The sequence below is a fragment of the Balaenoptera borealis genome (genome assembly GCF_965194805.1).
Source record: "Balaenoptera borealis genome assembly, chromosome: 1".
NCBI lineage: Eukaryota > Metazoa > Chordata > Mammalia > Artiodactyla > Balaenopteridae > Balaenoptera > Balaenoptera borealis.
The window spans coordinates 86,033,536-86,056,363 of NC_138860.1; the positions used below are offsets into that span (position 1 = coordinate 86,033,536).

Genomic DNA, 22,828 nt, shown 5'->3' on the forward strand with positions numbered 1-22,828 from the left:
AATTTTGCCATGCTCTCTTTCATTCCCATGCTTTGAAAATGCTCTTCAGAGAATATGGTCTTTCATTTAGCCAATTACTGCAACTTCAGAGTTTAGCTCCTTTGGGAAAAATTTTCTCCATATCCTCCAATCCCACTCCCAAATTAGCTAAAGCACCTTTTCAATCTGCTCTCCTAGCACCTTATAGTTACCTTCATTATAGCGTTTATTACACAGAATTGCAATTATGTGTGCTCAATGAATGCCTGCTGAACAAACTTCTCCCAGCCATTTGCTAAGGATCCTCCAAAACAGACTAAATGATTTTATATAATTTCATAAATAAGTAACGATGGTTCACTTCTCAAAAATTATAAAATGGTCTTTTGAGTAAAAATGGTAAACTAATCACTCCTGTTCAGTGTCTCTCCTTCCTGGGACTCCTATAAAATGAATAGTAGAAGTTGAGACACAGATGTAGAGAACAAACATATGGACACCAAGGGGGGAAAACTGCGGTGGGGTGGGGATGGTGGTGTGCTGAATTGGGCGATTGGGATTGACAAGTATACAGTGATGTGTATAAAATTGATGACTGATAAAAAAAAAAAAAAAAAAGAAAGAAAAATGAATAGTAAAGGAACACAAAGGTATAAACCAGTAACAAGGAAAAGGTTTTGTAAGAGTAAGAAGTAATGAGGCAGGGTAGAGAAAAATGAGGTTAGGAGCATGCAGAAAGGGAGTTATACCTGGGAAAGGAGCTGATCTGTCTTGCAGAATCCCTGAGAAGTTTTGATCCAGGAAATGATGAGTATAAAAAAGTAGAGTGAATAGTGGGATTGAAATCAGAAATTAAAAGTGTGAATACCTTGGGGACTTCCCTGGTGGTGCAGTGGTTAAGAATCCGCCTGCCAATGCAGGGGAAATGGGTTCGAGCCCTGGTCCAGGAAGATCCTACATGCCGCGGAGCAACTAAGCCTGCGCGCCACAACTACTGAGCCTGTGCCCTAGAGCCTGTGAGCCACAACTACTGAGCCCGCATGTCACAACTACTAAAGCCCGTGTGCCTAGAGCCCATGCTCCGCAACGAGAAGCCACCACAATGAGAAGCCCACGCACCGCAATGAAGAGTAGCGCCCACGCAGCAACAAAGATTCAACACGGCCCAAAAAAAAAAAAAAAGGTGTGAATACCAAACACTCAATACCACCTCCTCTGTAATCTTTTTTTTTTTTAAACATCTTTATTGAAGTATAATTGCTTTACAATGGTGTGTTAGTTTCTGCTTTATAACAAAGTGTATCAGTTATACATATACATATGTTCCCATATCTCTTCCCTCTTGCATCTCCCTCCCTCCCACCCTCCCCATCCCACCCCTCTAGGTGGTCACAAAGCACCAAGCTGATCTCCCTGTGCTATGCGGCTGCTTCCCACTAACTATCTATTTTACATTTGGTAGTGTATATATGTCCATGACACTCTCTTACCCTCTCACATCTCACCCCTCCCCCTCCCCATATCCTCAAGTCCATTCTCTAGTAGGTCTGTGTCTTTATTCCCGTCTTGCCACTAGGTTCTTCATGGTTTTTTTTTTTTTCTTCCTTAGATTCCATATATATGTGTTAGCATACTGTATTTGTTTTTCTCTTTCTGACTTACTTCACTCTGTATGACAGACTCTAACTCCATCCACCTCATTACAAATACCTCCATTTCATTTCTTTTTATGGCTGAGTAATATTCCATTGTATATATGTGCCACATCTTCTTTATCCATTCATCTGTCAGTGGACATTTAGGTTGCTTCCATGTCCTGGCTATTGTAAATAGAGCTGCAATGAACATTTTGGTACATGACTCTTTTTGAACTATGGTTTTCTCAGGGTATATGCCCAGTAGTGGGATTGCTGGGTCGTATGGTAGTTCTATTTTTAGTTTTTTAAGGAACCTCCATACTGTTCTCCATAGTGGCTGTATCAATTTACATTCCCACCAACAGTGCAAGAGTGTTCCCTTTCCTCCACACCCTCTCCAGCATTTATTGTTTCTAGATTTTTTGATGATGGCCATTCTGACTGGTGTGAGGTGTTATCTCATTGTAGTTTTGATTTGCATTTCTCTAATGATTAATGATGTTGAGCACTCTTTCATGTGTCTGTTGGCAATCTGTATATCTTCTTTGGAGAAATGTCTATTTAGGTCTTCCGCCCATTTTTGGATTGCGTTGTAAATCTTGGAGATTAATCCTTTGTCAGTCGCTTCATTTGCAAATATTTTCCCCCATTCTGATGGTTGTCTTTTGGTCTTGTTTATGGTTTCCTTTGCTGTGCAAAAGCTTTTAAGTTTCATTAGGTCCCATTTGTTTATTTGTGTTCTTATTTCCATTTCTCTAGGAGCTGGGTCAAAAAGAATCTTGCTGTGATGTATGTCATAGAGTGTTCTGCCTATGTTTTCCTCTAAGAGTTTGATAGTGTCTGGCCTTACACTTAGGTCTTTAATCCATTTTGAGTTTATTTTTGTGCATGGTGTCAGGGAGTGTTCTAATTTCATACTTTTACATGTATCTGTCCAATTTTCCCAGCACCACTTATTGAAGAGGCTGTCTTTTCTCCATTGTATATGCTTGCCTCCTTTATCAAAGATAAGGTGACCATATGTGCGTGGGTTTATCTCTGGGCTTTCTATCCTGTTCCATTGATCTATATTTCTGTTTTTGTGCCAGTACCAAACTGTCTTGATTACTGTAGCTTTGTAATATAGTCTGAAGTCAGGGAGCCTGATTCCCCCAGCTCCATTTTTCGTTCTCAAGATTGCTTTGGCTATTCGGGGTCTTTTGTGTTTCCATACAAATTGTGAAATTTTTTGTTCTCGTTCTGTGAAAAATGCCAGTGGTAGTTTGATAGGGATTGCATTGAATCTGTAGATCCTCTGTAATCTTGATACTCGGCAGCCAAGGCACTATGCCCCAGGCAAAAAAAAATATGACTTCTTCTCTAAAGAGTTACAATATTCTGGCAAAAAGACTCCAGCCTTCTGACATTTAGGGCTCCTCCCACCCTGACTAACAGCCAGCTCCTTACCTAAGCAGATTTTACTATTATTCATTCTTGGGTTAAACTCAGAGTAGATAATTCCTATCTATGTACAGAGAGCCCTCCCAATCAATTTTTTCATACCTCATTCTTAAATATGAATAGGACAGAGATATTACCTGATTTTTGAGGAAAGCCAGAATCATATAAAAGAAAACCAAATAACTAGAGGGAAGGAAAAAAGACTCTAGATCTTCCAGAAAGCAGAACAAAAAGATCAAGGCTGATAAAACATAAGAAAACACAGGACACATAGAGGATCAATCTAGGAGGTCTAACAAATGATTAATTGATGTCCAAGAAAGGGAAAACGGAGATAAAGAAATTATCCCAGATTAAAGAATATCAGCCTTTAGACTGAAAAAGCCCTCCACTAACCCATAATGAATGCAAAACAAAACCTCACAGGTAGATACATCATTGTAAAAATTCCAGAACACCACATAAAATGTCCCTAAAAAGATCTTGCAAAGATTTCATATCAACAATACTAATGACAATGGAGTGACACCTTCTAAGCTGTGAGGGAAAATGATTTCCAACCAGCCAACCTATCAGAGCAAATGTGAAAACAGAAGAAAGACATTTTTAAATATAAGGACTCAGAAAATTCATCTCTTACAAACTCTTTTTTTTGGGAAATTGAGGATGTGCTCCAGCAAAACAGGAGAGAAAGCCAAGAAAAGAAGACATGGAAATTGGCAAACAGAGGCCTCAGCTCAGAACAGCAGTAAAGAATAGTCCTAGGATGAGATCTAGAGACCTAAAATGGAGCAGGAGAATGTAAGCTCTGGTAGGGAGGTCTCTGGGGGAAAACATGGATTCAGAATATCTGATATGATACAGAATCTAGAGAGAGACCAAAAAAAAAAAAAAAAAAAGATGCTAAAAGGCAAACAATGCAAGAAAAATAGAAATTCTAGGAAAAAACAAAAACTCTCTAATATAACCATAGTTACCAAAAGACCTTGCAGTGAACAATGTTCAAACAGTTATGATGTAAGCTTTATTAATTTTCAGTCTTTAGAGCAAGGAAGACATAATTATAAAATAGAATGTAAATATTATCAACCTAGACAATATAAAAGTATTGTTTAGTGATGTTGGGAAACTGAAGGGACAGAAGAAAAGTAATGGGAAAGAATAGGAATGTTAATATTTTCATTTTACAAAGTGGGGCATCTAGAGTTAGTGGTCAAAAAAATAGTAAATTTAGTACTTCAATTTACAGGGCAATCAACAGATTTAAAGAATTATATAATGATATTGGGAGAAGGGGGAAGGGAGGTGAATATAAGCTAAATCCTCATTTGTCACACCAAGAAGTTAATAGATATTTCTTTTTTTTTTTTTGGTCACACTCATAGCATGCGGGATCTTAGTTCCCCTACCAGGGATGGAACCCATGCCCCATGCAGCGGAAGCACTGAGTCTTTTTTTTTTTTTTTTAAATGATATTCTTGTCTGCTTACATTCTTTTTATTTATGTATGTATGTATGGCTGTGCTGGGTCTTCGTTTCTGTGCGAGGGCTTTCTCTAGTTGTGGCAAGCGGGGGCCACTCTTCATCATGGTGTGGGGGCCACTCTTCATCGCGGTGTGTGGGCCTCTCACTATCACGGCCTCTCGTTGCCGCGCACAGGCTCCAGACGCGCAGGCTCAGTAACTGTGGCTCACGGGCCGAGTTGCTCTGCGGCATGTGGGATCTTCCCAGACCAGGGCTCGAACCCACGTCCCCTCCATTGGCAGGCAGATTCTCAACCACCGCGCCACCAGGGAAGCCCAAGCACGGAGTCTTAACCACTGGGCTGCCAGGGAAGTCCCAACAGATATTTCTTATATAGTATAAATCAAGAAAGAAAAATAGGAGTACATTATTAAGAAATATGAAGGCAAATACCAGAAAAAATAGCTAAATGAGTTACAAGAAACTGCTTCTAGGAAGTGGGACTGGTGGGATCTAAAGTACTATATACTGGGAGGGACTTCCCTGGTGGCACAGTGGTTAAGAATCCTCCTGCCAGGGGCTACCCTGGTGGCGCAGTGGTTAAGAATCCGCCTGCCAATGCAGGGGACACGGGTTCGAGCCCTGATCCTTGTCCTGGAAGATCCCGCCAGATCATGCCACGGAGCAACTAAGCCCGTGCGCTGCAACTATTGAAGCCACGCACCTAGAGCCCATGCTGCACGAGAAGCCACCGCAACGAGAGCCCATGCTGCACGAGAAGCCACCGCAACGAGAAGCCCACCCACTGCAACGAAGAGTAGCCCCCATTCACCTCAACTAGAGAAAGCCCATGTGCAGCAACAAAGACCCAACACGGCCAAAAATAAATAAATAAATAAATAAATTTATTTAAAAAAAAAAAAGTATATATACTGGGAATTCCCTGGAGGTCCAGTGGTTAGGACTCCCTGCTTTCACTGCCAAGGGCGCAGGTTCAGTCCCTGGTTGAGGAGCTAAGATCCCACAAGCTGGGTGGTGCAGCCAAAAAACAAAAGTACTTAAAGTACTATATACTTTTATAACCATGTATAGTGATTAAAACTAAAAAATAAATAAAAATAAAGTACAAAACAGTTTCTTTCAGGGGCCATTAGACAAATGTCTAATTATCAACCCCTCTTCCAGTTGAGGTGGGGAGAAAGAGGTTCCTTAATTGAGTTGATGAAATTCAGAAACAATGTTTCCATCTAGTATCTGGATTTAAAAAAATATATATACATACTTCTGCCCAATTTTATATCCCTTAACAGTAACTTGGCACACTCCCACTGAAACGCTAAGACGTAAGGCTTTAGCAAAGCTTAATGGTCAGGGTATTCACAAGCTTTAGCATCAGAAAGACCTAGGTCTTAATTCAGACACCTTCACTTGCTAGCTATAATATTCTACCTTGTACAAGGTTACTAACCCTCTTCAAAAGTAACTTCTTCATCTGTGAACTGGAGATAATAATGCTTATCCTAATAGAGTTAGATAACACATATAAACAGTCACAGATATATGGTAAGCAATTGATGTAAGACAGCTTTAATCATTACTTACATTGGCCACCACTTTTACTTCTTTGTACTGTGCTTCATAGAAAATTCCAGCATTTTCAAGTGCTTCTGTTAGTGAGGGCCCATTTTTCACCTGCTTATCTAGTCCATTCACAAATTCCTCCAGCTTGGCACTTGCCTCTTCAAATTCTTTGGAGAATTTCTTCCCACCTGTCTTATCTAAAATAACAAGAGGAAGTATTCTGTAAAATTCTTAGTCTCATAGTTTCACCTTAAAGAAGCTTCTCTAAATCACAAAAATCACAAAACAGATTATTTAAATGGTTTGTGTGATCCTGCTGGAGTGAGGCAAGAGTGCATGATGAAGGCACTTGCAATTAAGGTAAAGAAAAGAAAGTTCAACTAAATGAAAGTTTGTTGACTGCTTTTATTCACAAATTTGATGTCACACTGCTACGTAGGAATAATGGAATGAGGCTCAATTCTGTACACTTAGACCATTAACTTTTATACTACAGATTGTAATAAGATATCTCTCTTAGATGAGAAAACAGAGGTTCAGAAAAGTAAAGATAAAGTGACTTCTTTGTGTATCAGGCTTAAAAATTATCCTTTCCTATCTGAAGATCTCTGGTAATCTGATATTAGAAGAGTACCATGAATTATTTTTCAACAATAGTGACATTGTATGACATTGTAAACTGTTTCTTACTCTCCTAAGTACTTTTTTTCCCAGTGATGTTGGAATATGGCCTTAGGTGTGGATATAAATTTAGGCTTTGCATTTTATCAGCTGTGTAACTTGGGCAAGCTTCTTATCTCCTTATGAAGCCTCAGATTTCTCATGTCCAAAATGGAGGTTTTTAACATGCTTCTGAGTTGTTGTGAGGACTAAATTAGATAACATATGTTAAATTTAAAGCATGGTACAAGAACAAAATAGGTGCCAAAACAAATAGCTGGTAGTCATTTACTCATTATTTCAAAAATATTTATCAAATGCCTATTATGTGCCAGGTATTGCTCTAGGCACTAGGATACAGCAAGAACAAATAAGGATAATTTCTACTTTCATGAGATTTACATTCTAATAAATTAATATGATTATTATTTATAATCTACAATGTAAGGAAAAGAGAGCACGTCACTAGATTTTATGAGGCATTACAGTGACCTTATTTATTTATTATTATTATTTTTGTGGCTGCACCATGTGGCTCGCAGGATCTTAGTTCCCTGACCAGGGATCGAACCCAGGCCCAGAGCAGTGGAAGTGCCACATCCTAACCACTGGACCGCCAGGGAATTCCCTACAGTGACCTTATTGAAGAGCATAGCCAAACCAGTTAATCACTCATGTGAAATACCCCATCATAATCCAATACATCAAGAAAGGACTAGAAGTGGGGAAAAGGACAGAATTTACTTATTTAAAAAAATTTTTTAAAATTTACTTCTTCTCCAGCTTTATTGAGATATAACTGGCATATAACATTGTTTAAGGTGTACGATTTGAAGGCTAGGAATTTACTTATGAAATTGACATGTATGAAATCACCACCTGGGAAAGAGGTGCCACAACTATTCTCTGTAACGTGAGGTTGTCTTTATGGAAGGAGTCAGTCTGATCACTTGAAGATGACATATCTAGAAAGAAAATCTGACTTATTCTATTTATAAGGATGTAGGTATTACCTTTTAAGCATTTGAGAGTTTCTGTGCTGCACACATCCACCCTCATGGTTGACAGCTGTTTTTCTTTCAATTCTATCTGATCTTCTGAGCGCTTGTACAGCAACAGCTCTTCAATGAGGGCCTGAGACTGAACACAGACCAGGGTCATATTTAATTTATGAAATCATCCACTTATTCTACCTTTCCACACTAAAGTAAAACATGAATAAAACCTAACAAAGCCATGAGAGGCAAAAACCCTTCATATTTCCTCATAATCAGGGATATCAAATATCAACACCAATTCTCATGTCAAAACCATATTTTCAGTTACATACTTTAAAAGATCCTTTTCCTTATTTATTCAAAGCTAATTTATGGATACAGAGTTAAGACTGAAACAGACAAAGGTCCACTAATATCTTCTTTAAATTTTAACTAGATAAACGGTCTTATTATGTTAACTTTAAGCAAATTTTAATTTAATACAGTTTTATAGAAAGATGAATCCCTTGTTGGGACTCAACACAAAATTCAGCTGGTAATAGATATTTCAGAAGAAGGTTACTTTGTCCTTTAGAGGTACAGATAAACCTCTTAAGTTTTAGACAGTTTGAACATGTTTAAAATATAACTGATGCATAACTGAATAAAAATAAATCTTTCAGGATGGACTATACAGAAAACTAACACAAAAGGGGTGAATAATATTTTGGCATGTTGAACATATTCTGTAACTTACTCGAAATTCAGCAACTATCTTAGACTTGAGAGCAGCTTTTGGATTCGTGGATGCTGTTGGAATTAAACAAAAGGTCATTTAAGAAAATAGACACAAAATGTTGACTAATATTCAGGAAAATTTCCAGTTTTATAGTTAAGGCTGTACTCTTTGAATATATGTCGAACATGCACATTTAAATCATGGTATAATTCTTAGAATAAATAGTGGAATATGAAATTTGAACACTCCCAAGCATAGTAAATATAAAAATACACTATTTAGATAGGTCTAACCTACTTACCTCCAACATAACCTGTAAGTCTGAAGTCCTAGAATTATTGATTTGGAGATACTGAGATACATGAAGTACCTTTTTGCCTAGTCTGACTGAGTGTAAGAGGATCTTAACACCTCAGATTAAGAGTGTTCAGGAGCAGGACATCCGATTAATCCTGAGCACTGGCTGAAGAAAATTTACTTAGAAGCATCAACTCTATTCCTATGTATTTAATTTTGGATTTCTTTTTCTGCTGACTCAATTCATAGCAAAAATAGGCAGGGAAAGTTCTAAGTACAATACCACTGTGGTTGAACTTTGGCTGAAATGATGACTCTTGTTGTTCCTAAGCATGCAACTTACGACCAAAAGGATGTGAGAGGACTCCCTTAATCATGATGAATATCACATGCTTGCTGGAGCAAAACCATCCCAAGTGTCTTGTTTCACCTCCCAATTCTCACTGTCTTTTACCTTGTTCCCTCCACACCTTCAAGTCTTTCTCAATATTCCTCAGTTTGGCCCACAGCAGCCTATCACATGCAGTATTCCACTCCCTTGATCTCATGCTGGGTAAACATGATAAACACAGCAGGAGCTCCTGTTAGAGAATGAGCTTCTGGCCAGGATTTGAGGCCCATGTCTAATCTGGTAGAGTATATCCCCAAATCTGAAGGATTTCATGGCTCCCACAGAAATGCTTCTTAATGCCTAGTCTCCTCTTCAGCTCTGTTGTTTAATGCCAGCTGCCTCTAACTTCATATATCTTTGAACCTGAAAGTTAGCCTGGGCACTATCACGTATTTTTTTCTTCTTTCAATCCCCCAACTACTCTTGAATCTTCACTCATTTAAACCCTTTTTCTGCATTTCCTTTGTTTAAAAGTAGTTTTATTTTTATTTTTTTAAAGAAGCAACTCCATGATGGCTTGTTTAGTGTAAGTCACTGGGAGCCTCCCAGGCCTGGAAAACACAGGGTTGCCCATGGTTTATGCCAGGTACGATGTCAAATGGTCTACATTTTCTTCTGCTCCAAAAAGAGGAGGTAATTTATATTAGTTGAGATTTTGTTCCTTACTTTGTGATTTCTTCCACTGCTTATTCGGTTGTTTGTTCAGATTTTCTTTCAGCTGCTTCTGAGTTTTGAAAGTGGTACCTGGAAAACATTTCAGTTTTTGCAATCTGGCGTTATGGGAAGCTGTTCTGTCTGTCCACTTCAGTGTCAAAGTTGTAGCATGAAAAAAGGCAATCCGAGACTGTGTGTTGTTTCTTTCTCTCCTTTTCTTTCATTTTTATAAAAAGATAAAAACACCCACCAGATCTAAGAAGCTGTCAAATAAACATGATTTCTACATCAATGAAATAACAAATTTTGAGAATAGGGTAGAAGCTTAAAAACACCAGGTAACACATTCAAATGAAGAATTTAACAGCTTCTTAGAAGATGCTATTTTTAAAGCAAATTTCTAGTCAATTTATGGTCATGGTATCAGATACCACCTACTGCTATTCAATGACTTAATTACATGTATCTAATACACAGGAACTAAGTAATTTAAATAACACCAGTACACAACTTACTGCAAATCTAAACCAAAAGAGAGACCGAAGAATGCCAATATATGCTTAGTATCAAACAGCTTACTGAAAACTGAAACCCTGTCCAAAAATTGTCCCATAAGTAAGAGGACAGGGCAGTAATTATTAAACACAAAAGATGAACAGTTTAAAGCATTCAACTAAAGTAAAGCAAATGCCGGAAAATAATTAGATGGTCATCATCACTTAATATGCTTGACTTTCTTTAGTCAATAAAAACGAAATTCAACCCTCCCCAAACCAATTCTACTTAAATTTTAATGCAAACCGATTTTACAATTATTTAATTTTAAACAAACAGGGCCAGATCCAAAAGTTTATTTTTCGTTATTAAGCAAAAGGACCAAATCTATAAAATATATATAATTTTAAAGACTGAACAATGACTCAATCTTTCTTTTAGGAGAGAAAAAATACTTACTCAAAGCTTCTCTTAACGCCATAATCATTTCTTCTGGGTATACATTTCTATCTTCCCAGATTTTAAAGATTCGTTCTATAGACTTAGAGACAGATGGATCCCTGAGAAGAAAGAAAAAGTGAGACAGACATATAAAAATGTTAACTTACATCTCAAATTAGAAATCTGAAAATAAAGTTGTCAATAAAATTATTTTCCAAATGTCTTCTCATGTTTATTTTAAAACATCTTTTTCTGGTGTCTAGGGCTAAAATCTTAAAAACTCTTATTCAACACTTTTTACTACTGACATAGATGAGGCTATGGATAACATATTGAACTTTTAAAAAATTTACTGAGAGTAATATTGGTTCATAATATAAGTTTCATGAGTATATTATATTTCTACTTCTGTATACACTAATGATTATACACTCATGAGCATGCTCATGATCAAAAGTTTAAGTTTCCATCCATCACCATACAGTTGACTCCCTTCATCCATTTCACGCTCCCTCCACCACCCTGACACGCTGGTAACCACTACTCGGTCCTCTGGATCTATGTGTGTGTTTGGTTTGGTTTGTTCAGTTATTTTATTTTTAATTTTTAAAACATATTCCATGTATGAGTGAAAACATAAGGTACGTCTTTCTTCACCTAACTTCACTTAGCATAATACCCTCAAGGTCCATCTGTGTTGTCTCAGACAGCAAGATTTCGTCTTTTTTTTTAAATGGCTGAATAGTATTCCACTGTGTGTGTGTGTGTGTGTGTGTGTGTGTGTGTGTGTGTGTGTGTGTGTGTGTGTGTGTGTGTATATATATATATATATATCTCTCTCTCTCTCTCACACACCTTCTTTATCCATTCATCCATCGATGGGCACTTAGGTTGTTTTCCTATCTTGGCTATTGTAAAAAATGCTGCAATGAACAGAGGGGTGCATATATCTTTTCAAATTAGTATTTTCATATTCTTTGGATAAATACTCAGAAGTAGGATATCTGGACATGCGGTAGTTCTATTCTTAATTTTTTGAGGACTCTCCATACTGTTTTCCATAGTGGCTGCACGGATTTACACTCCCACCAGCAGTGTATGAGGGTTCCATTTTTTCCACATCCTCTCCAACACTTGTTATTTCTTGCCTTTTTGATAACAGCCATTCTAATGGGTGTGAGGTGATATCTCACTGTGGTTTTGATTTGCATTTCTCTAATAATTAGTGATGGTCAACATTTTTTCACGTGCTTGTTGGCCATTTGTATGTCTTCTCTGGAAAAATGTCTGTTCAGCACCTCTGCTCATTTTTTAAACAGGTTATTAGTTTTGCTGTTGTTGAGTTGTATGAGTTCTTATATTTTGGATATTAACCCCATTATCAGATATTTGATTTGCAAATACCTTCTCCTATTCAGTAGGCTGTCTTTTTGTTTTATTGATGGTTTCCTTTGCTGTGCTGAAACTTTTTAGTTTGATGTAGCCCCATTTGTTTATTTTTCCTTTTGTTTCCCTTGCCTGAGGAGGAGATATATCCAGAAAAGTAATGTTAAGACCAATGTCAAAGACTGTACAGCCTAAAATTTCTTCTAGGAGTTTTATAGTTTCAGGTCTTACATCAAGTCTTTAATCCATTTTGAGTTAATTTTTGTGTCTGTCGTGAGACAGTGGCCTAGTTTTGGGGTTTTTTTGTATGTTGCTGTCTTGTTTTTCCCACCACCATTTACTGAAGAGACTATCCTTCCTCCATTGTATGTTCTTTGCTCCTTTGTTGTAAATTAGTTGTCCATAAATGCATAGGCTTATCTCTGGGCTTTCAATTTTGTTCCACTGATCAAGGTATTTGTTTTTCTGTCAATACCATGCTGTTTTGGTTACTATGGCTTTGTAATATCATTTGATATCAGGGTGTGTGATACCTACAGATTTGTTCTTTCTTCTCAGGATTACTTTGGCTATTCAGGGTCTTTTGTGGTTCCATACAAATTTTAGAATTTTTGTTCTATTTTGGTGAAAAACGTCCTTCAGATTTTGATTGGAATTGCACTGAATCTGCAGATTGCTTTAGGTAATATGAACATTCTGACAACATTAATTTTTTCAATCCATGAGCGTGGAATATCTTTTCATTTATTTGTGTCTTCTTCAATTTCTTTCAACAATGTCTTATAGTTTTCAACGTACTGGTCTTTCACCTCCTTGGTTAAATTCATTCAAGGTATTTCATTCTTTTTTGTTGCGATTGTAAATGGGATTGTTTTGTTTTCTTAATTTCTTTTTCTGCTAGCTCATTGTTAACATACAGAAATGAAACCAATTTTTGTATACTGATTTCATATTCTAAAATTTTACTGTATTTGTTTATTGATTCTAATAGGTTTTTAAAACAAATTTTTTTAAAATTAATTACTTATTTAGTTTTGGCTGTGCTGGGTCTTCATTGCCGCACGCAAGCTTTCTCTAGTAGTGGCGAGCAGGGGTTACTCTTTGCTGCGGTGCGCGGGCTTCTCATTGCAGTGGCTTCTCTTGTCGCGGAGCACAGGCTCTAGGCTCGTGGGCTCAGTAGTTGTGGCTCGTGGGCTCTAGAGTGCAGGCTCAGTACTTGTGCATGGGCTTAGTTGTTCCATGGCATGTGGGATCTTCCCGGACCAAGGCTCGAACCCGTGTCCCCTGCATTGGCAGGCGGATTCTTAACCATTGCGCCATCAGGGAAGTCCCTGATTCTAATAGGTTTTTGGTGGAGTCTTTAGGATTTTCTATATATAAAATCATGTCATCTGCAAATAGTGACAGTTATACTTCTTCTGTTCCAATGCCTTTTATTTCTTTTTCCTGCCTAATTGCTCTGGCTAGAACTACCAGTACTATATTGAATAAGAATGGCAAGAGTATACATCATTGCCTTGTTCCTATTCTTAGAAGGACAGCTTTCAATTCTTCACCATTGAGTATTATGTTAGCTGTGGGTTTGTCATACACTGCCTATATTATGTTGAGAAACGTTCCTTCTGTACCCACTCTATTTTTTAAAAAAATTAATTAATTAATTTATTTTTGGTTGCGTTGGGTCTTCGTTGCTGCGCGTGGGCTTTCTCTAGTTGCGGCGAGCAGGGGCTACTCTTCGTTGTGGTGCGTGGGCATCTCGTTGCAGTGGCTTCTCTTGTTGCAGAGCACAGGCTCCAGGTGCGTGGGCTTCAGCAGTTGTGGTGCACGGGCTCAGGAGTTGTGGCGCATGGGCTTGTTGTTCCGCAGCATGTGGGATCTCCCCAGACCAGGGATCGAACCCGTGTCCCCTGCACTGGCAGGCAGATTCTTAACCACTGCGCAACCAGGGAAGTCCCACAAATCCATGCTGACAGCTATTTTCAATGCTATAAAAATATTTTTCATAACTGCCTTCTGGTTTCACTGTTGCAGTTTAGAAGTCTGTTGTCAGTCTAACTGTAGTCCTTGCGCATGTGATCTGACTTTGTCTTTTCTCTTGACTACTTTGTTTTTTTGTTTACTTTTTTTTTAACTGTCATAAAATAATAACATAAAATTTGCCATTTTAACCATTTTTAAATGTACAACTCAGTGGCATTAGTTATATCCACAATGTTGTACAACGACCTCTATCTGTTTCCAACAATTTTCACTGCCCTAAACAGAAACTCTGTACCCATTAAACAATTAACTCCCTATTACCCCTTTCCTCCAGCTCCTAACAACTTCTAATCTACTTTCTGTCTCTATGGATTTACCTATTCTAGACATTTCCTATAAATGGAATCATACAATATTTCCCGTACAACCACAATTCTACCTTCTGTTTCTGTGAATCTGACTACTGTAGTTACTTCATATAAGTGGAATCATACAACAGTTGTGCTTCTGTGATTGGTTTATTTCACTTAGCATAATGTCTTCAAGATTCATCTATGTTGTAGCATGTGTCAGAATTCTCCCCTTTTTAAGGTTGAATGATATTCCGTTTTATGTATATACCATATTTTGTTTATCTGTTCATCTGAAAATTGGGCTGGTTCCTTCTTTTCGCTATTGTAAAAAGTGCTGTTATGAACACGGGTGTACAAACATAAATTCAATTTCCTGCTTTCGTTTCTTTTTTTGTATATACCCAGGAGTAGAACTGCTGGATCACATAGTAATTCTGTGTTTAACTTTTTGAAGAACCATCAAACTTTTTCCATAGCAGCTGCACCATTTTACATTCCTACAGAAATGCAGAAGTTTTTCCTCATTCTCTCTAACACTTGTTATTTTCTGGTTTTATTTTGTTTTTAAATTAGTTATCCTAGTAGGTGTGAACGCTTTGGCTGCTTTTAAAAATCTTTTTGTTTTGTAATTTCATCACAATGAATGACTAGGTGTAAATTTTTTATTTATCCTGCTTAGTGTATGTTGTGCTTCCTATGTTTGAAGATTCATGTTTTGTTTTGTTTATTTCATTACTTTCAAAGTGTTCTCAGCCATTACCTCTCTGAAGGAACTCAGAAGGTCTCTCCTCCAAGATTCTCATTTGACGTTAAATAGGCCTTTCATTCTATCCTTCATTTTTCCACTTCCTTCTCTCTACTGCTGCATTCTAATTTCTTCAGAACTATTTTCTAGCTTAATCTCTTTTTCCTTTCTAGAATTCCTACTGGTTCTTTTGCCCAAATATCTTATCCATTGTTCATTTTATTCCATTTAATCTTTCTTTAACATCTTTTGTAATTGTCTTATATACCCTGTCTGATAATTCTAATATCTGAAGCTCACTGTGAGGGGATCTAAATCTGATGATTCTCCTTCGTGGTGCTTTGTTTCCCAATGTATTTGGCGACCTCTGATGGTGAGCACATATTTTTTTCATCTATGAGATTCCTGGTGATCTAAGTAGGAAATGTGTTCCTTGAGAGCAAATCTATACTGGAAGCCAGGGGGACTTATGACTCAAGACTACTTTATCCCCTTTCCAGAGCCCAGATCATGTGATAGGTACTCTGAGATAGGCATACTAATTAATGTCAGCTCTACCATTCTAATATGTCCACTGTTGTTGGTTCAGCTTATATTTTGTCAACAATATAATTGTTTTACAAAAAAGGACCCTTTGGAATAGATGGCTGGCCATTCAGCCAGAAGCCAAGTCATAATTATCTGTAAATGTCTGTTTACAGAGCTTCCTCCTGGCAGAAGTTGTAATTTATTTACTGTTGCTTCTTCAGCACCTACAAAGTGTTCACTAAATAGTAAATGAATGAATGACAACTGGATTTTGTCATTTTCAAACCCAACTATTCATTATGAAGTCCCAACAGCTATTCACCAAAGTCTCAAGTAAAATATGCTGGAAAAACAGCAACTGCTAAGAAATCATAAAAATAAGACCAGGGTATAATATAGTAAAAAATAGCACTAGATTGGGAAACTAGAGGTTTTAGTTCTGGTTTCAGTGAGAAGTTTTTTGGAAACTAGGTTTCTTCATTTTTAAAATGATTTTTACTAAACAATTTCTGTTAGCTCTAAAATTCTTGGCTAGATTCGTTCTTTATATGAACACCGAACTCTCAAACTTCCATAATCCAACCATCTCTTGAATTTACAAATTCAACTAAAATAAAAAACCAAAACAAGATCCAAAATAGCAGTTTTACTTACCTTGTAATTCTAGACCTCTATTTCAGCCATTACTGATCACAACCTTAATTTCTACAGAACATACAATTATTACCACACACAACATAAAATAATTAAATATAAACTTTGTTGTTTGACTTATAAGTAACAAAAAAACTGACTGACTTGCAGAATTGCTAGGATGTTGAATAGATGCTTTCTATGCTAGCAACCCTCACCCCTGGACCACTTTTAAAACAGCAAGGTATTAGCAAATTATTTCAAGGCATGAAGTTGATAAGGAGTACAAGAGGTGCCCAGGTATCACAGATAAAATAAAGAGAACTAGGGGCTTCCCTGGTGGCTCAGTGGTTGAGAATCTGCCTGCCAATGCAGGGGACACGGGTTCGAGCCCTGGTCTGGGAAGATCCCACATGCCGCGGAGCAACTAGGCCCGTGAGCCACAACTAACTGAGCCTGCGCGTCTGGAGCCTGTGCTCCGCAACAAGAGAGGCCGCGATAGTGAGAGGCCCGTGCACCGCGATGAAGAGTGGCCCCCGCTTGCCGCAACTAGAGAAAGCCCTCGCACAGAAGTGAAGACCCAACACAGCCAAAAAAATAAATAAATAAATAAATAAATTTAAAAAAAAAAAAATAAAGAGAACTAGGGAATTTCCTGGAGGTCCAATGGTTAGGACTCTGCACTCTCACTGCCGAGGGCCCAGGTTTAGTCCTTGGTTGGGGAACTGACATCCCACAAGCTGCGCAGAGTGGCAAAAAAACAAAACAAAACAAAACAAAACAGAACCAGAACCAATCAGCATAATCTTGTGCCTCACTCAAGAATATCTTTTCTTTATCAGTATCTTATTTCTGGGACACCATCAGAATAATGTGCTATATATCTTGCAGGTTCTTAATAAATATTTGCCAACTGACTGAATGGAAGACCAAATACTGGGTCAACTCAAGGAGGAGGCAGTCAATACTTAATCAAAAAAATCTTGGAGCTCAGAAATTAGATGGAGAGAGATTTTTATCTCTAAAAACTTGCTACTCTGTATCTCCTAAAATAATCCCCATTTATAAAACTTATCTTTTTTATTTGCCTATAACAAATGTTTTCCCTAGTGTGTCACTTGTCCTTAATTTTATGGTGTCTTCTATAATGCAGAAGTTTAATTCTGATGTACTTAAATTTATAAATACTTTTCTTTATTATCTGTTCTTGGTGTCTTAAAAGCTTTCTAAACTAACCCTTATAGTCATGAAAACATTCATATTTTCTTCTAACATTTTAACGTTTTGTTTTATACATCAAGGTAATTCATTTGGGATATATTTTTGTGTACTGTGTTGGGAAACATTTAATTTTATTTTTTCCACACAGGAAGTCCATGTCCCAGAATCACTTATTGAAGAGTTCATCTCCCCCCCAATGAACTGTAATGCAAATGCTACCATTTACAGAGGTCCCATATATGTATGAGTCCATTTGTGGGCTCTCTGTTTTGCTCCTTAAATCTATTTGTCTACCCTTGTATTAATACCATATTCTTTTAATTACTATAGCCAAATAATAATTCTTGATATTTCATAGGTTAAGTCCTACTTGGCTTTTTATCAACAGTCTTGACTACTCCTAAGACACTGACTCCTCTATATGAATTTTCGAATCAGTATAACAAACTTCTTAAAATGTCCTACTGGGAACTTGATTAAAGTGTACTGTATTTACATGCTGACTTTTGTCTTTTTGAAACAGTTTATAATTTTCTTCATAAAGGTCTCAACACACTTTTGTTCTAGGTACCTATAAGCTTTTGTTGTTACTGCTAATAATATCCCTTTTTTAAATTATATTTTAATTGGTTATTTCTGATATACTGAGATGCTATTGATTCCTATATATTGACTTGTATCCAGCAACCTGGCTGAATCCTCATTAGTCTGTAAATTCTCTTGGATTTCCTATGAATATGATCGCAAAGTCTCCATATTATCTTTTTACCCTATGATTCCCCTGAAAACATTTTATAGTTCTTCAACAACTATAAATCAGAATTTGCAAATTAAACAAAAATACAGTAAATACCATTCATATTAACATTGATTTAAAGTGATAAATATTTTGTTGAAACCAAGTACAAGTTGCAATGTAAACATGATACTGAATATATACACTGAATTTAATACATTGTTTTTAATTTATCAAGCCTATAATACTATTATCATTCAATTATTTCACCATTTTTCTCCATTTGAACTACTATGAACTTTTTTTTTAGTGTATGTCGAAATTATTAGTGCCTTCAACTGATACAAACCATTATTTATATATTAAAGCCATCTTTAACCTTTCCTCATTAGCCTTTGATAAAGTAATATTATCTTATGTCAAAATACAAACACATGATAACACAGTCACTGAAAATGAGTCACAGAACTGTTAATAAGGTAATCATACGGATGACACTGAATATGCTTAGACAATCCACAGACCCTTTAAACTATATCCATGGACCCACCTAGGAATACCTAGGCCTGTACTTAAGAAACACAGCTTTACAGCTCTCCATGGTATTTCCATCCATGCATCAAGCTAACCAACCACCTATGAGGTGACAAGCGTTGTGCTGGGAGCAGAATGTCTGGGAAATAGAAACTGGTGACAAAAAGCATGTGTATCAATTACAAGGCAGTGTGCTAGGTGCTATGACAGAAGTAGAGACAGGTATAACGGTAGCAAAGAAGAATTGTTTAATCCAGACTAGGAAGTAGAAGTCAGGAAGGGAAAATTTCTTGAGGATATTAAATGTATAAGGAAGGTGAAAGGATAGAGCAAACAAAACTCTACAGAGTTTATACCTAATCGGGAATACTGTATTGCTCTACGGTTGATTATACAATTTGTTCTACTAGGCTGCCAATTTGATTTTCAAAAGGAATCAACTTCTTAAATTCATTTACTTAATACTGTAGTTTGAAAATTGTTTAGTCCAAATAAATCTTATATTATGGAAAAGTTGCATATAATATATAATTACATATGATATATATTATAAACAAATGATTAAAAAGTGAACAGCCATGTAATCACAACCCAGGTCAAGAAATAAAACATCGCTAGCTCCCCAGAGGACCTGAGTGGCCCCTGCAAGATCACAATTCCTTCCATCTACCTGGGATGGTAGGCTTTTGTGATAATTGTTTCCTTACTTTTCTTTGTTTTAACATATAGGTAGGTATAAACAATAGTTCATTTTTTGCCAAATTTGAACTTTATATAAATGGATTCATACTATATATACATAAATATTCCTTTGTACTTTCAATCAATATTTTGTGAAATTTGTCTATGTCATTGCATATAACTGAAATTCATTAATTTTCCTTGCCGTCTGGTATTCCAGTATGCCACAATTCATTCACTTTACTGTAGGAAAAAAATGTTTCCAAATTTTTTTTATTAGGGTTTTCACTTTATTAATTTATTTTCTGGCTGTGCTGAGCGGCTTGTGAGATCTTAGTTCTCCAACCAGGGATCGAACCTGGTCCCCCTAAAGTGGAAGCACAGAGTCCTAACCAATGGACCACCAGGGAATTCCCCAAATTTTTATTACCATAGACAATGTTGCTATAAAAATGCCCTTCCACTGATCTTGCTGCACATGTGCAAAAGTTTCTCAGGGGTAAAAGCCTAGGGGTGGAATCGCAAGATCTGTACATAAACTTTTAAAAATTAGGTTGTTTTATACCAATCAACCCTCAAAGCAACAGTAATATAAGAGTTTCCACTGTGCCACAATCTTGCTAATGTTCGTACTGGTGGACTTTAAGATTTATGCCTTATCTGGTACGTATGTGTGCTAGTTATTAACTTACTGCCTCTCAGCTCTAACATGCCCTTCCCTTGCGGTATCGGAGCCAGACTCTGCAAACTCTTTTTCCCCTTGGTTCAGTGTTGGACTCTGACAACAGAGAGCCCTAGAGTGACACTGAGAGGCTAGAAGAGGCAGTACTGATTCTTCTTTTGGTGTTCTATTTTCAAGTGGATCAGCTTAGAGGCATCCTGGGTGCATTTTACCATAGCTTTTGTAGTTCAGTGGTGAGTGCTCTCCAGCCTGTTTCTTAACCACTAGTGACAGGCAGTATGTTCTTACAGCAATCCACTCTTTCCTCAGGTCTGAATCTTAGCTTGGGGTGGGGTGGGGTGAGTCCTTATTTACTTTTCCCTCAGGTTCAGAGGTAGTAGCTGCTTTCAGCAGATACTATTCCATAACACCTTAGAGTCAGTTTATTCTTTCTAGTAGTTAGCTACCTTTTACCTACGTAACAATTCTTCATATTAAATTTTCCCTGTTTAAATTACTGATATGTGATTTATCTCTCCTGATTGGGACTCAACTTATATGATATGTAATTATATATCTCAGCAGTTCTAGGGCTATATGACATGATATCAGAACAGACTGAATGCAAAAAGTAGGTAAGAAAATATAGCTGTCTGATATTAAGCCACACATTAAAGAGATCTGGCAAGAATGCAAAACACCACCACTCTTCTCACTAAAATTTTAAGTGTTGGTTATTAACGTTTATTGTTTTAAAAATTATTGATATATATTTAAATAATTTCTGGTTTGATTTCTAATATAAGTGCCAGGTAAAACTAAAATCTTCAAATTTTTTGTCTTTCTCTTATTATTTTGTAATTCTTTATATATTCTGGATATGATCCTTTTGTTGACTGCATAAAAATATTTTCTCCCACTTTGTGGCTTGTCTTTTCACTCTTTTTTTAATTTATTTTTGGCTGCATTGGGTCTTCGTTGCTGCGTGCAGGCTTTCTCTAGTTGTGGCGAGGGGGGGCTACTCTTCATTGCAGTGCGTGGGCTTCTCATTGCAGTGGCTTCTCTTGTTGCGGAGCATGGGCTCTAGGTGCCCAGGCTTCAGTAGTTGTGTCACATTGGCTTAACTGCTCCACAGCACATGGGATCTTCCCAGACCAGGGCTTGAACCTGTGTCCCCTGCATTGGCAGGCGGATTCTTAACCACTGCGTCACCAGGGAAGCCCCGTGTCTTTTCACTCTTTATAGTGTCTTTCAATTAAATGGAAGGGTCTTCATTTTAATGTAGCTGTATTTATTAATCTTATGAGGTAAGGTCATGAAAAATTCTCCTACATTGTCTTCAAAAGATTTGTAGTTCTTTCATGTTTAAGTATTTAATATGCAATTGATTTTTGTGTATGATGTGAGTGGGATCTAATTTTTTCTATATAGCCAATTTGTCCCAGCAATATTTATGAAACAGTTCTTCCTTTTCTACTACCTAATAGTTTCATACAGAGACCAAGTATATACACTGGTCTGTTTCTAGACTTTGTATTATGTTCTACCGGTTTCTTTGGCTATCTCTGGGCAAATATCACACTGCTTTATTTATCATAGCTTTATAATCAGTCTTGAAATCTGGTAGAGCCAGTCTTCCCACCTTGTTGCTCTTCAAGAGTTTCTAGGCTTTCCCTTTGTGGGGGAAGGGGAGGAGGGAGCTCTCTGCACTTCCATACAAAATTCAAAATCAATTAATAAAATAGGGGGGAAAAACACTACTGAGATCCTAATTAAGACTGCTTTGGATTTATAAATCAATTTGGGAAGAAATGACAGTAAACATTGAGTCTTCCCTATCCACAAATTATTTCTTTAGGTTTTCTATACTGTTTCTCAATTATGTTTTATAATTTTTTCAATAGAGACTTTATACATCTTTTGTTAAGATTTATTTCTAGATACAGTTGATTCTCATTAATTGCAAATTCTGTATTTGAAAATTCACCCACTTGCTAAAATTTATTTGTAACTCCAAAATTTAGTCATCAGATGTGTTTTGTTTGGCTAGCAATAAATTTTTTAGAATGTGATTTAGCTTCACACATTTAAAAATTGGGAGGCTTCATATAAGAATCTAGATTTTGACCTAGCTTAAAAAATGAGAAAGTCTTTGGAAGGTCTGACAGCATAGGTCAACAGTTTTCTTTATGGCCATAGGCTAGGGCTGAGTAGTTGTTGCCCCTTTTAGATGGGTTTTTCCTTGTAGTCCACCCACTTCACTCACCTGGGTTAACTGTCTAGAACTTCTAAACATTTGCCCCTCAATTAAAGGGATTTAAATGATAGCCTTAAATTAAGAGAAATGAATTCACAAAAGGGTAGAAATGAGTCTAAAGTATAACCGTGAACAGAAATTTAAAAGGGGGATGGGATGGGGTTGTTTATGGAATACTAAAGCTCATATCCTAATATCCTCTCATTTATCATATACTTTATAATTAATTTCTTTATAAGTGAGAATATATTCTGTTTCACTGATATAATCTTCTACTCCTGATTCTATTATTGTTTTAAAATATATACAGATAATTGACAGGGGAACTCTGACTTTGATGTTCTTATAAACAATTATC

At 36.8% G+C, this 22,828-nt stretch overlaps 1 protein-coding gene and 1 long non-coding RNA gene across 14 annotated transcripts in view; one reads left to right on the plus strand and one right to left on the minus strand.

The window, feature by feature from the left end:
• LOC309614300 overlaps positions 1–22,828 on the plus strand; it is a 276,916-nt gene that overhangs the window by 219,416 nt on the left and 34,672 nt on the right. The gene's annotated exons all lie outside the window — the stretch shown is intronic.
• The window catches only part of RPRD2 (regulation of nuclear pre-mRNA domain containing 2), a 93,212-nt gene that overhangs the window by 27,731 nt on the left and 42,653 nt on the right, over positions 1–22,828 (minus strand). For 8 of the 13 annotated variants that reach the window (XM_082361302.1, XM_082361303.1, XM_082361306.1 and 5 more), the window contains 5 exons: positions 10,774–10,874; positions 9,832–9,909; positions 8,496–8,548; positions 7,775–7,901; positions 6,123–6,298 (listed from right to left, as the gene is read on the minus strand). In XM_082361302.1, the coding sequence (XP_082217428.1) occupies positions 6,123–6,298; positions 7,775–7,901; positions 8,496–8,548; positions 9,832–9,909; positions 10,774–10,874 (535 nt within the window). The remainder of the gene's footprint in view (positions 1–6,122; positions 6,299–7,774; positions 7,902–8,495; positions 8,549–9,831; positions 9,910–10,773; positions 10,875–22,828) is intronic. The other 5 variants (XM_082361307.1, XM_082361304.1, XM_082361301.1 and 2 more) reach the window with 1 other exon arrangement.